Here is a 15,893-nt window from a genome sequence, read left to right as displayed (position 1 = left end):
AGCTAGATAATTAGATGGCAAAAAGTAGACTTAGCACACATTACAATTCCATATAAAATACATTGCAGTTTGTCATAGGGCATATACTTGTTCAAAACATGTTACAGTATGTATTTGTGTGGAACTAATCTACCCCCACATAGCCCATTTTGATGTTTTGCTGCTGTAAAGACTAGGGTAAGGTATGCTACTATCTGTTGGTGTCTTCCTGACCTTAAAATGCCCTTGTCCATTTTTGTATATTCATGCCCTGTGAAGCATGGTATTGAAGTATGCAATGTGGTGCAGATGGGTGTTACTTGCACTTCAAGAACCAATGGGTGGATGTTTTTTTTAAGTCTTGCACTGAGAATAGATGTCATGTCTGATTTTAATAAAACAATATGACATGATACAGCAGAATTATGATTGAGATTAAAATTCTATTTAATAGGGTTGACTCAAGAAACATGTTGTTAGAAAAAAGCTCTCCAGATAGTCATGTAGACAAAATTATTTTCTGTTCCTTGACACACAGTTTTGGCAGCAATTGCGTTGTTGTTGTGAACATAGGCAAACCTAATTGAATACAAACATAATAATTGGGGGAGGTGGGGGGGGCTAAGTTTTGGCTGAGCTGAAGGCCCAGCTCTGATAGTCACAGTTAACGATATTGATTTCCTACTTGGAGAAGCCGGTCTTCACTCTCCTGTCTATTTGGTTAGCCAGTATCGTCATATGCCACTGTAATTGCCCTGGCTGTTTAAAAGGTATGACACGTATAATGTGGATGGCTGAGATGACATGATTCATCCCTCCACCCCTCCTATTCGCATTCCCCTTCACCAAACGCTTTTGTGCATAATGCAATTGCCTTTACTAAACAAAAATAACAAGTGCGCTTTGATACACCCTCATTGTCCTTGTGCAAATGACCTGGCACTTTGCACTGGTTGTTGTGATTGCATCATTAAAATAGAGCCCTTACTGTGTTGTGATACAGTGCATGTCAGTAAGGGTGCAGGGGCTGCTTGGAGATGATGTTAGGCTCCTACAGTATAACCTACGTGAAAGCAACATGTATGTAAGCATAACCAAGTCTGACTGGCATGGCTAAATGAACACCAGCTGAGAGCCTGTAAGTAACGTTCTCAACAAATTAAATCCTATGGCAAATTAAAACAGCCAAAGGCTGCAGTAATAGTCTGCAAATCACTAGTTAAGTGGCAGTCACATCTGATTTCTCATGCCGTCTCTGCATATGTGGAGCTTGGTTGTAATTGGGATGAAGGAGTGAGACACCATGTTCACACCTCAACTTTATTTCCCCCCCCCCCCAGTGCTGTATGAATGCATTGACACAGACAGTGCAGGCATGAATACATGGAAACAGATTGTTCAGGCATGTGTGCTCGTGCCACATGCATATTCCACGTGAGCAGTTGTGCATTGCTTGTCCCAGCAATGCAAATTTAAGGGCGAGTGCATGTGTGTGATGGATGATACAGAGGATGCAAGTGGTGTGTATAACATATGAAGTGCCTATTGTGCAGTCCCTGAGGGGAAAAGTACTGTCAATTCCCTTATATGGTCTGGACCTATACAACACATACCCTTTTTGTTGTATTCTCCCTCCACAATACATCTGGTAGCATCCAAAGACCAAATTATGTTTCATTTGACCATGTATCTGGAGCATATACTGTCCTCTCAGCCAGACCATAATAATTACACCATGGAGGTCACACCCTTCCTGTCACTGACCTCTCTGTTATGGAGGCGCTGAGCCGAGGTCGCAGAAGCAACAGTGCCATTCCCTCACCCTTGTGTATTTTGCCGCTTTGTCCCAGCTCCCCAGGGCTATCCCACATGGCTTTGCAGTAACAATGATTAATTGTATCTGTGTTGACTGAAGTAACTATCTGCTCTATACAGTACCCAAAGAAATGAGAAACTCAAGTGCTATATCATAATATGCTGAAAAATCTCTCTGTATTCCTCTTGCTGTCATGTTTTTCTCAGTTTTAAAAGAAAGCAGAATAGTAAAGGAATTGCAGTATGTAAGAGAACTGAATAATTTTTGAAATGGTCTCTAGAACTGAGTGAATTTTCAGTTTCACTGTAGTCATGGGTCTAGAAATAGGTCAGTTTAACTTCTCCCTTAATGATAAAGGTCAGGATTTATGGAGGATAAATTGGTACCAGATCAGCTCTGCAGGGCAGTCTCACTCAACCTAAGCAGCACTGACTAAGGGCTTTGGCGAGCTTCTGCTTTATTGGCAGTATCTGGTATCTGAGAAGAAAGCACTGCCTCTGAGCAGCCGGGGGGACCAAGTCTCAGCTAAGCAAAATTCTGCACTGCCATTTGAATAGATTTTCACTACTAAAGAATTGTACTCCAATTGCAGGAGGCTGAACAAGTCACTTTTCTGCACCCTAATATTAAGCTACCACTCAAGCAAAACAACGGTTTTATTATTTCTTGATTTCTCTCTGAATATCATCTTTGAGGTTCTGCTCCAGCTGCGGGCTATGAGGGAGTGAACAGGAGCGTGAATCTCCAGAGCCACATGGATAAGAATACTCCATGCAACACTGCATTTTGCTAAATAACCAATGTTTGATAGACACAAACGTTTCGCTGTATGATCTCTCTGGGTGTGAACGGAATAAATTAGCATTCCAATTGTGCTAAAGATGAAGAAAAAGAAGAAAAAGACAAGTTGCTTTTGGCCAACAATACTTATATTTATTACAGGGTTGTGCAACTAATACATTCTTTTTTAGTTAGTTTAGTTTTTTAGTTATATGACTCTGGCCACACAGGCTTACATCTTTGCTCTGTGATTCTACAGGTGTCCCATCCAGCCCAAGGAATGTGATCTCCATTGTGAATGAAACCTCTGTGATCCTGGAGTGGCATTCTCCCAGGGAGACGGGCGGCCGTGATGATGTTGTTTACAACATAGTGTGCAAGAAGTGCCGGGCTGACCGGCGCTCCTGCTCCCACTGTGACGACAACGTTGATTTCATCCCTCGACAGCTGGGTCTGACTGAGACCAGGGTGTTCATCAGCAACCTGTGGGCTCACACTCTCTACAGCTTCGAGATACAGGCAGTCAACGGAGTCAGCAATAAGAGCCCGTATCCCGCACAGCATGTCTCCATTGACATCACCACCAACCAGGCTGGTAAGTGGCTGCTATGACAAGGTGTGATGATGATAATGATGATGTGACAGTGGCACATGATGATGACAACTATGCTGATCCACCTTTAATATCATCATCATCATCATGTTACTGTCCATACAGGCATTGTTCTTCATTAAATAGTTATTCTTTGTAAGCAATCTAGTTTTCCCCTTCCCTAAACAGTTTTATTTCATTTTACATTTGTGAAATGGCAAATGCTGCTGTCATAGCATGAGTGTGAAACATTTCAACTCAAAGAGCACGATGTGAATTCCAGAGTCTCACTTCACAGCATAGCTGGCTGCAGGGCCACTAAGATTTCACATTGCTCCACCGTGAATAATGACTTTAAGGCTTGAAGCGCAAGGGCAGCTGGTTTAGTGAAAGTTATACATACATGCTCCCTTTCTGGGCCTTCCTTCCCTGAATCAAAGTAACGGCTTTGCCTTTTGAAAACACGATGGAGGAGTTCAAACCCAGACCCAAGACACAGCATGTTAAATTTTGTGGCAGGACAAGCGCAATTCACTGCACCGTCTCTCTTTCCTTTGTAGTTTATTTACACATCAAATCCGATGACAGAAATAGCCCCAGTTTGCATATCTCTCCGCGCACTCCAGAAATTCTTGCTTTTTAACATTGAGAAAGGTAATCATACCTCTACAAACAACATATGAGTCATTCGTGAAACCTCTTGTTTTTGTGGAGTTTTTTTTTTTTTTTGAGGTTCACATCTGGAGGTTGCAGGCTGTTTGCTTCACAGTCTGACATGTCTCTTTGTTGTTTTTCTTTGGTCTTTGTTTAATGAGACTCTGTTTTGAGAGCAATGCCGCACAGCAAGTCTCTACTTCTCCCTTCACAGAAGACTACACCCGACTTGAAACCTGTCTGTAAATCCTCAGATTGATACACTGACACACTCCTGCTCTTTGAATTAACAAAAACAACAAGAGGATTCATCATACTTAATTTTGTCCCTGTTATATCTTAGAGTTATACTGAGAATTTGATATCAGGAGTGAGCCACAAAGCCATTATTTCTTTGGTTCTTAGCTGAGCTGAGAGGGCTGTGACAACAGACACAGATATGTTGAACTACAAGTTTCACCTTTAGCGTTGTATAACGGCTACCCAGGTTCATCTCTGTTCACTGTTCAATACTTTAATGTCAGCCCGGAGGAGACCGACCCAAGATAGATACATAGGCAGCTGCTGTTTTCAGGCCACGCTGACATATTCTTCACTCCTGCTCTTTCCCTATTCTCTCTCTCCTTGTCTGTCTCTCTGTATGTTTGTATGCTTATGTGTGCTTTCTCCGACTTTGCCTGTGATGGATCTGAGCCCAGCCAGTAAAAATGACCTTCATCTCGTTTCTCTCTCCTTTCCTCTCTTTTTCCCCCCGTTCTGTCTCTCTGTATGTTTGTGTGTGTATGGCATGTGTGTGCTCATCCTCTAACTATGCCTGTGATGGGATCTGAGCCCAGCCAGTGGAAATGACAGGTCGAGGATATTGTCTTTGCCGGTCCTTTTTGCTACAGCGTTTTTCATGCTCTTGTAGGTCTTTGACTTGTAGTCAGAAGCACCTATCAAGGGACAGATATTGACCAAGTGAAAAATTTAAATGAGACTCTCTTCATTTTTCTGTGTTTCTGTGGGTGAAGCGGACCGTGAAAATCACAGCTTGTGGGACCTAATAACAGACATGAGGTGGAGTTACAGTGTGGTGAAAGACGAGATATTGTCTGTTGAGTTTATACTGGCAAGGTTCCCATAAGAAAAGAGTTACTAGGTTTGTCAACTCGAGCCTGTGCAACCTTCTGACTACGCCTCACGATTTTCTGTGTCACATTGTCATGTTTTCTGTCATATACAGTTGAGTGCTTGCGTCAGCAAATGTGTATTCTGATCCAATGATTAAATACCTGCTGTCAAATGAATTCAGAATTACTGATGCACATTTCCTCTTTAATCGCAGAATGAACTCGCTTCACATTTATCTCAGAGAGCAATGAAACAGTAATTGCTTTATCCAGATCCCTTTTGTATAGGAGTACATTTTGAAATTAAATTTGGCCCAGTTGGTGGAGGGCATACCGTATTTGATTACGACGACTCTCAGAGGAATGTAATGACCAACTGAACTTGTCTTTATCTCAGAATGAGTCAGGAGAGGAGTGGGAGGGAAGACAGGCCGGGAAGGAGAAAGGGAACAGGTTTTTTTTTTTTTTTTTTTTACCAAACTGCAAGACTGTGACAGTGAAGGAGAGGAAAATGAGGGAGTAAATAGGTCTGATTATCAGGGTGGCCTAATGGTGCTGACTGTCCCCATTTGACGGGCTAATAGCACACTTGACAGATGTAGAAGAAGCGATGCCTAGGCCTATTGTTGAAGTCTGCTGCAGTAATGAGGTGTCTGCCAGTAATCTGCCAGGCCTATGTCCAGCCCTATGTGGCTTTGTAGCCAGGTAATTGCACTGTTCTTAGTTCCTAGAGGCAGAAGTAACCAGAAGGGATTGATGTTAATAATGCACTTCAAAACCTAAAAGCAGCGACTGTCTTAAAACGTAGGGCTCAATTTTTGTGTGTTCACAAAAAGGGTTGCATGAAGGAATAAAACATGTTGCCATATTCGGGAACCTTGAAATCCTCTTGTCCATTCATTTGGTATTTTTATGCCCTGTATCCTTGCATGATGCAAGGATGGGAGAGGTGGCGCAACAACATGCCATGTAAATTTCCAATGCAACACCAGTCATCCATTTCATCATGTCACTCATGCCAATATACTGTAATTCTTGCAAATGTGAATTTGAAAAAAAGCAAACTGTAAACCAAATGAATATATAATCACTCTTTTATTCAGCTGGTATGTTATTAGTTCTCAAATATAAAGGCAAATATTTCCCTCACTTCACTTTTAAAGCAGAGGAATGACTGGTCCAGCACAATCAAAACCCTGTTGAAACATATTTGATCCCTGCAGCGTCAGAATGACAGGTTTAACACTTAACTGTGTGACGCTGTTTAGACTTAACAGACAAACAATGCTAAACCCTAATTTAAAATGATGCCCTAGCTATACTAGAGCCAGTAGACCAGACAGATTTCTTTGTTTATGTGACATAGCCAATACACATCAGGGGATACACAGGTACAAGAATGTCCAGGATGTGAAAGTTGAAATTTGTCCATTGAATATTTTGACTGCAATGCTGTATTCCATTGGACTCAGTTATCTAAAACATGCTTTGGACAGCTACTGATTTAGAAAGTAATTTGTGATAAACGTAAAAGTGAAATGTGGCACAGTAAAAGGTAAGGAGTGCACTGCTCACAGTCTCCTCTAAATCCCTCTTAACTCTGTCTTTCAAGGTGAGCCATTTTTGTCAGTGCAGTTATGCTCAGCGCAGCTATTAAAAAGGTTTTGGGATGAGTAATACTGTGTGTTTGCTTAGCAGATAATAATTAATCAACTCATCCTCATATTTATTTTCCATTTCACTGTGTGTGAGCTATTAGCTTCACCGTGTCACTAAAATGAGTGCCTGTAGTGTCAATCACATGCAGTACGTCTCAGTTTAAAGGACCACTTCATTGTGTCCCAACCCTTTCTCAATGCACAGCTCTTGTCATATAGATTTGTGATATTCTACATTTTATTTAGCACCACAAAACCTGATGATGAAGTTTCAGGCCAAGCAAAAGTAAGAAAAGCTGCAGTTTTCCTGGTATTTCAGTGGAGTCTTTGCCTGCTCAGTTTGACGTGGCTTTAGTGTGGACTTTTGTGAGATTAAAGAAAACCTACCTAGAAAACAATAAGGCAGCAGTAGTTAGAAGGGTTTTTGTGAAATGGCTATGAGAAGTCAAAGGTGGGGGGAGGAAATGGAGAGCATGGGCGAGGAGGAGGAGGAGGAGGAGAGGAGGAAATAATGGAGGTGAGGAGGGAGTTGAAGGGATTTAGTGTGAATCACTGAAGAGGCCATTTAACTGCCCTAGATCCCACCGTGTGTCTGGGAGGAAGGACTGATCAATAGTGTGATTTAGGAGTTCATTCACAGCCTGTGCTCTCCAGGAGATACACGCACACACACATCCAGATACAGACACACAAAGGTTATATATCGCCCTCTTTTAGGCTATCATTCATGCCTGGCCTGAATTTAGTCATATTTATCAATGTTTGCTATTGAAAAATAGCCATTTTATGTCCCTTTTGTGAAGTAGTATGGTTTAATTTATGAGGTAATAGACACTCTACTTCTAGTGAATTTATTAAAATGTTAAATGACCACAAAGATAAATATACTTTATATGGTAGTCAGGTGGTGGCAGTAAAAGTACTTGAGGTGAAAACTACTGTGCAGACATGGCAGCCATGTTTTCTTATGTAATCCATCCTGGACACTTAACCTACATCTGCTGCTTCAGATGAGGAGGGTATTTTTCTTCCTTTACACATTGTATGACTCCTTTCTACTTTGATTGGTTGTGTGGGGGTGGGGTGGTTTGGTGAACAATGCATGAGGAAAAAAAGTCTATAAATCTCATGACTGGTGCTATCTTTTTCAACTAATGCCTGATGCTCAACATTTCTCTGATCTTACTGGCACAGCCTGCTTGACCTAGATTATGTACCAGCAATCCCTCAGACCACAGAATGCCAAGTATATCTCCAAACAATCCTTCTCCACTTAGCTTTTCTGTTTGGAGAGCTATTCCCACTGAAATGTAAACATCGCTATCCTCGGCCTTCTATGGACAAGTCCGCCCGGGAGGGTTGCATTCAAGATACTAAGATGACATGCACCAGACTGAAATCCAAACAGCTAGATGAATTAAAGAGATTTGCGCTCTGTGGGGTTCAAAAATCAGATGAGATGTTAGGCAAACATGTCCATGGAGGGTATTCAAGACACTACTCATTATGTCTTTTCAGTTTAGAGCATACACAGTCTTGCCATCTGTGTTTTGGGGGGTTGCCATTGTCCTTGTTCCTTCCATCTATGTATCAGAGCAAGGGTGTCTGAGCGTTTCATCACCTTAGACAGTTCTTCAGAGTCTCTCCGGGTGCCATTTTTATTTCATTTGATGCCTGTTCTTATACTGTAAATGTTGGATCCTGTCTCTGGACCATGAAAATGACGTTTTAGCTAGAGGCAAAAGTGTGGGCTGAAATGCAAATGAGCCTGTCGTCAATTTTGATGTCTTTATATAGTGTATTAAGTGACATAGGAAGCGTCTGTTTCTATGTTTGTGTCTGTGTGAAAGTATGTGAACTCTTTTTTTTTTTTTTTCAAATAGAGCTACAGTACCAGTCAAAAGTTTGGACACAGCTTCCCATTCAAGCTGTATCCAAACTTTTGACTGGTCCGTACGTTCAGAATCCTCCACGTATAATGTGATTTTGAAAATAATTCCAACCATGGTTCCTTGACAGAAATCCGTGGTGCTGAACTGATCCCTCTTTATGATGTTTGAGAGAGGCCCATTACCATGTAGTCATGGCTGGCTTGGCCCTCTGAGCCCCTGCTAATAGGGAGGGTAGTAGTTAAACCTATGCCTTTGACAGAGGCACAGCACATGACTATAGGCCGCTCTCCTCATCTGAGACACTGAGCCCCTATTAGGAGGCTGCATGGTTCAATGGTGTGCCAGCATCCTAAAGCACAAATCACAAGTGCACTACAGGGAAAGAATAACTCGGTTTATATACTGTGTGAATGTATCCATATGTATCTGTGTGTTTTCTGTATACAACATGGCTGAATGGGCCTCTGGTCTGAGATCAGCTGACCAATTTTGTGCAACTTTCTGTCCAATCATTTCACTGAATAACTGAGGCAAAGCAGGAACTTTGAGCTGAGTATTGTGAAAGCTGTGCTGCATGAAGAACACAGATGGCAGCTTGCACTCAGTCTATCCCAGAAATCTCACAAGGAAGGGGTTACAGTAGGAGAGAGTTGGAGACGTGGAACTTACATACTCATTTTGGGGTTGAATTAATAAAACAAGTGACAGATATTAGCTATTTCATTGGCGATAAATATGTATAGAGTTTTTACTTGCAATTTTATGAACTTCAGTTCATTTTGCTGAGAGTGCTGCTCACCCTGTGAAAACAATTGTGTAATGTTTCCTGTGGCTCTGGAGGGAGTTTTCTCAGGTCTGAGAAAATAACCTAATGTCATCAGGGTTAGTTGGAGACTACAAAAGTTTAACAGACAGCCTGCATTACCAACTTGAGGCATGGAGTTTGAAAACATTGGGCATTTAGGGGCGTAGGGTCTAACGAAGACACGCTATTGAGTTGCATTAAGAGAAATGTAGGATGACAAGTTTTTGGAGCTTTACCAAGGGACTAAAAGTCAGCAAATTTCAGCCTCTGAATCAGTTTTGACTCTTTTGTTCTCTCGTGAGTCCAACTTTTTGGAAGTACAATAAGAAATCTCTGGAGCTCTCTTTTAAGATGTAGAACGGCACATTTGACTCCTCACTGTACTATATGAATTATGGTGACAACACTGAAGTAAGAAATAATGAAAACAACGGCTCAGGACATGTAAAATGATGCTCCAACTCATCTGTATTCCATAGTAGATTAATTGTACAAAAGTAAAGAAGTTTTTCATTCTTTCATCACTTTTTTTTTTCATACTCCCTCTTTCTTTTTCTTCCCCTGTCTGTCTCTCCCTCTCTGCCCCTCCTTCCTTTTCTTCCTCTCTCTCTGTCTCAGCCAGACACAGAGAGGCTTTGACTTTGATTAATGGTGAGCCAAGCTCTGCATTAAAAGCCAGGGGCAGCAAGTGGGGCCAGATAAAAGTGGAGCACAGGAGCAAGGGATGGGAGGGATGTAGGGAGGAGAGAGGAGTGCAGGACACAGTCACCAATCACTGTCAGCATCATCGTCCCAGGGTGACAGTGGGGGACGCAGTTGGAGGGGACAGCGGTGCTTCATTGGGCTGAACCTCACCCTCATACAGGCACGACACATTGTCTATGACAGGCTCTTCACACATAGGCTACTAGGACACATGGACACACATACATGTGCACACACTCTTTATCTCTCTCTTCTGCTTTTCCTCTCAAAAACATGGTCACTGTCTGTCCAGTGGGACACACCAGTGATGAAAGATTTTTTTTTTTTTCTTTTAGCAAGGAGTGAGGTAAGAATGTGTGTTGCAAGGGTATAGCTGGATAATCAGACTAAATTGCCATTTTGTTTTCACCTCTTTATGCAGTCAGACATTGTGTTCAATTAAGCTAGGGTTATCTTGAATTTTCATGAATATAAACCCCCCATTAAATGTTGCACAGGCAGTTCCGAGATGTAAGAGTTTTTTGTGGATTCTGGTTCTGACACAGGAAGATGATGTCTCAATCCTTAATCCCACCTACAAATCTCTGATTGGCTCGGTTGCTTCCCCAACTGGGGTGAACATGCATCAATAAGCACAATACCAGACCTTTTTTTTGAAACGCTGAAAAAAGATGTGGCTGGTGAGTCAGAGATCGACGATAGACACTTAGCACAAAAAAAATTTCCATGGTGAAAACTGATGTTTCTCTGTCTGTGCGCCTGAATGCATGAATTGAGTTGGGATCGGGACTTGGGGCTGGGGTTGTGTAAAATACCTCTCCTCCACAGCCCCTTTTTCCACTGCAGGAATTTCTGTGTGGAGTGCCCCTCCCTTGGGTCTGTCAGGAACAGTGTGTGCCTGTGGCCGGTAATTGATAATGCGGCCCAGGCAGCCCTAGCCCTGGTCAGTGGAGCGTGAACCAGCCTGAGAGGCAGAGAGGCTGAAGTGCACCGAGGTGAAGCTTAGCCCTCACACTCTCTGTCTAGGGTATGAGAGAAGGAGGGAGGGCAGGAGGTGAGAGCCAAGGGAGGCAGATGGAACAGTATCCATTCACACTGACAGGATAAACAGAGCCCTTTCATTTGTTTACATTTTAGGCAATTATCTGACACTCAAATCAAGAAATACTTACCCTAATCAAAACTGTAGAATAAGCCTTTATTTCCTACAAAACATGATTTAGAAGCAACCATGAGGACCGAAAAGGTCAGGGCCTTTCTCCGTACAGAATCCCTGTGGCAATAGAGTGAGGGTGAAGTATGAAGAGAAGGAAAAGAAATAGAATAACCACTAAGGAGTCAGATAAAAAGGATCATTTACTTGAGAGAGGGTGCTATTTGCTGCCTTTTGAATAGAGGAGTTATTCAGAAAGATGGCGAGTGGAGACCAGGTGGAGCGATGACTAGTCCTCAGCAGTGAGCAGGCCCAGAGCCAAGTGGCTGATAGGCACATAATGTAGCACATGGGCTTGTTTGAGGCTGTATTTATGCCTGCAGACATGGGGGTGGAGATTTCTTTCCAGCCATGTATACAAACACCAAGGCTTTGAACGTAATATGAGCAGTCACAGAATCAGTTTTTAATCAAACTTACTTGTATGCTCACAAATTGGTTTGATGAGTAAGTTTGGTTGGATTCATCTGTGAACTTTAAATTAGAGTTTATTTTAGCACCTTGGAGGAGTTTGTGATTCTTAAGTAGGTTTCTGCCATATTCGCTTACAGTATGCTATTCAGGAGATTGATTTTTATATAGAAGCTAAGCAATTTGTACCTTTTATTTTAAAATTGCATCATTTTAAATAAACACATTTCTGTTTTACTTGTATCTATCGTAGATTGATATATTCACACTAAGTATTCTACTTAAACCCACTTCATAAAAAGGTCACATTTGCTTTTCTGGAAATCCTTAGTCACGTTTCCCAATGAAAAACTCCTCTGCTGTGCAGGAGGTGGTGCATTTAAAAAAAAGACACACACACACACACACACACATACCAACAGTAACAGTGGCAACAGAGAAAAAATATCAGTTAGCATGGTTGGTGAAAAGACAAAACACCTCCAGAACCTCTAACTTGATTACCAGGCATCCAAGTGATCCCTAGTAAGTGTATGACTTCAAAAAACACTCACTGCTATTGAGCTTGAGCTGAAATCCTCACTAACCAAGTCTGTGACATTTAGGAACTTGTCAGCCTGCTCTAGATTACACATATTAACACAACAAATAGATGCAGGAAACGTCAGTATCAGCACCAGGGAAATTTACTTTTTCCTCACAGAGCGGAAAGTCTGGGGTATTGAACATTGACGCTACTGTCAGCAGTGACAAGATATCTGTGGATTTGTAAATGTCAACAGTGAGAAAATCTGCCAAAGTATGATAGCGAAAAGACGGCAGCAATGGACTCTGCAATGGCATATGACACCTGTTCTGAAGGTAAAAATTCAGGTTAATTTCAGTCCAATTTGATTCTTTTTATTTCAGACCTGCATTTCATTTAAAAAAAAAAATCTAAAAGTGTTAAAAGATGAGAAATAAATATTTTCATCTTATTTAATGCTGCACTGGTTCAGACTCTGGTTTGGTTGGACCTTAGTAAAAAGCAGTGCTTCAACAAGGTGTGTTAGCAGTAATGCCCACAGTGAAGACAGGCAGTTGAACGTGGTCCTTAAAGATGTGAAACCACACAGGCACACGCACGCACACACACACACACACACACGCACACACAGAGTTTTATTACGGATGATGTCTTTCCTCTGTCCAATAACACAATCTCTGAGCAGCAAGTGCAGAGCGAAGAGGAGCAGGGGATGATGGAGGGATGACAGTATAGTGGACAAAAATGATGGAATGAGCAGGAAATTGCTCATTCCAGAGCGTCTGGGTTAATTGACAGCCCGTGTGTGTGCATTCAGGTGTACTGGTGCTGAAGGATAAAATACACTGTGCAGCTGGCCTAAAACAATCACTGTACTACATCAGGTTAGATTCCAAAGTGTTTCATTCAGTGACTGGGTCCTTTACATGTTTGCATAGCTCGAGAATACTCTGTTTATGAGAATAGATAGAAACTTGTAATGACTCCTTATAATGTTGCAGGTCCAGTGCAGTCTGGTTTATTGGTTGCATATTTTTTCCTGCCTTCACTGTTTAGTAATTTCATGGCTCACCATGACATCATTTGCACAGAAATCATCAGTGGAGTGTACCAACGGGAGAATTTCACAATAAATCATTTGACATAAATTTTCATAAAATTTTACATGTGTCTCTGTTTACTGCAAGACCACATATTATAACTCTATCAATTCTGTGTCATTTTTATGGTCTTACTGCAACATAGGCAAAATTAGATAAACCTCTGTTACTGTATATATGTTATATTTGCCCATTTCATTTAAATATAAATTCTCAAACTAATTACCAAGTGACAGGCCCTGAATGAAAACAATTTAATAAGACCTACTGCAGACTATCCTGAATAATACATTTCTATTGTGCAGTACATTATATTTTAAAGTTAGTTGTATTTGCACATGTTTACTAGATGCATTTACATGTGAATAACTGTGGTATTACTGTAACACAAAACCCCAATTAGGCAATCTACATGACTGAGTGAATTAATAACTAAACCTGCATTTAAATTAGTGAATTATTTATATCGAAACAGAATGTTTAAAAAAAACATTAAATAGCTGTTGATTGCAAATTTAAAATGTCAACCAGCTACTACTTTTGAGCAAGGAGACTCCTGTAGAAAATGAGCATTTCTCTACAGAGATTTGGTGCAGGACTCTGTGAATGGGCACTCCTGGAAAAATCTCAGTATTGGAGCCTGCAGAGAGGACTGTGTTAACTATTGCACCCAGTGCATCCTGAGGATGCCACACACCTTGCTCATGTTTTCTGCCCATGTAGCCAAAACTGCTCCGTCCAACAGTGGACTAAATTCAACACGATTGGTTGCCGGACTCATGCCAGACTCGTGGTGGCTGACGAGGCGCAAAGGTAGTTGGAGTCTTGCTAACTGGAGCTGATTCTCAGCCCAAGTCCACACCCTCACATCTCAGCCAAATATGGCATGCATGTATCGGCCAAAGCCGACTCATATTTGGTCCTGCAGTGCCAAAATATGGCTGAGTGCAGTTCTAATCGGCCTGAATCAGCTGGCTACCTAGGTGCTGATGAGAGTGGCAGTTGTACTGTTTAAACCTGGATTATGTACAGAGCACTGATAGCTGGTGAGTTTAGTGTGTGTTTCTGAAACAGCATGCAGGTGATAATGCATGATTTATTCTAGGTACCCACATTGGATGAACGTTGCAATAGTGCTGTACTTAAAAAAAAAAAGTGAATTATCATTCCTGACATCATTGGTGTTTGTAATGCACCCACTTTGATTTGCTATCATTGATCTTTTTGGCATATCACAATTACTTCTTAACCATGACCTCATGACTCCACACGTCCACACGGTCATGTATATGGTTGAAACTGGAAACCCAATGAAAGGAAACCTCTCAGGCTAGTGGCTTCTGCTCACTGCACCATGCACTCAGGATTAGCAAAATGACTGGTGTGTTTTATTATCTTGAAATAAAGATCTTCTTACATCCTTCAAACAGGTGCGGATGAGACAAATCTGTAATTCTCAGCAGTTACTCTAGAAATGTACTAATGCTGTGTTTCTGTTTCTGTGCCTTACAGCCCCTTCCATAGTTCCCATCATGCACCAGATCAGCTCCACCATGAATAGCTTCACACTATCATGGCCACAACCGGAACAGCCTAATGGTATCATTCTGGACTATGAGCTGCGCTATTACGAGAAGGTAAGATAAGTGTATGTGTGTGTGTGTTTGTGTGGAGATGTATGTTTTTATATGTTTTAATATCTGGTTGCATATATGCATTTTCAGAGCGCAGTTTTTTCAGATGCAGGTGTGTCTCTCACTCTGCACATGCATAGCAAAATGCATGTAATGCCCCCAAAAATCTGAGCTCTCCCGGATATCTGTGAGCGGAGTCCCCTGGGTTGATAATATGTTCTTTCACTGTGTTCACTCCATCTCTCCCACTGTTCTTTGGTTGCTGCTGCAGATGAAGGGAATAGGTTGACCTCTGCTCTAGGCCCACTCTGCACAGTGCAGCAACCTGTCCTGCTGTGAAAATGCATTGCGTCTGGGGGGAGTCACATCGACCCGTCTGCTCACACACAATACGTCTGCTTTATTAAGTCGCCAGCCCTACCCCACAGAGCCTATGTTGCTTCAGTATTGACCTGTAGGCTTTTCCCAAGGCCTTGGACATAATGATACCGAGAGATCGGAGACTCTGGCTTTTTGTTTGGGCCCTTGTTTGTCCTCCTAAAGCTGATCGATAGGTATAGCAAGGTTGGTCATGCACATTTTTTTTTTCTCTTTCCCCAGTCTTTGTCACCTGAAGCTAAGACTTTTGCAAGCCTTGGTGCACCTTCACCTATGTTCTGCTTTCCAAATAATAGATAAAAATCGATAAGAGTTTTATAAATGTTTTTTCTTTTTCTGTTGAGTTGTTTATTTCTAACAAACTCATTTTGGCTAAGGTTTGTGGATCAATATTCACAACTCCACCATAGAATAGTGTTTGCCACCTTTTGCATTTTCTATCAGGGAGAACAACAATCATGTTTTTAAATGATGTTTGCAGTTGGAAACTCAGTTATCCAATAATAGCTGCGTTGCTCGCTGTTTTCCCCTCTGGCATTGCACAGGTCATGAAATTGAATCCGATTGCCATGGCCCTGAGAAACCTTATCTGCCAGACAGCTTAGTGTTGTGTAAATAACACTTATACAGCCTCCCAT

General features: G+C 41.6%; 1 protein-coding gene across 4 annotated transcripts in view; it reads left to right on the top strand.

Annotated features, from left to right (window-relative positions):
• Positions 1-15,893, top strand: part of LOC121908293 (ephrin type-B receptor 1-B) — a 163,018-nt gene that overhangs the window by 105,827 nt on the left and 41,298 nt on the right. For all 4 annotated transcript variants that reach the window (XM_042428205.1, XM_042428202.1, XM_042428203.1 and 1 more), the window contains exons 5-6: positions 2,835-3,170; positions 14,756-14,880. In XM_042428205.1, the coding sequence (XP_042284139.1) occupies positions 2,835-3,170; positions 14,756-14,880 (461 nt within the window). The remainder of the gene's footprint in view (positions 1-2,834; positions 3,171-14,755; positions 14,881-15,893) is intronic.

Source organism: Thunnus maccoyii, chromosome 12 (assembly GCF_910596095.1).
Source record: "Thunnus maccoyii chromosome 12, fThuMac1.1, whole genome shotgun sequence".
NCBI classification, from domain to species: Eukaryota; Metazoa; Chordata; class Actinopteri; order Scombriformes; family Scombridae; genus Thunnus; species Thunnus maccoyii.
The sequence above is the reverse complement of the archived record's forward strand: the minus strand, read 5'-3'. Positions and strand labels throughout refer to the sequence as shown.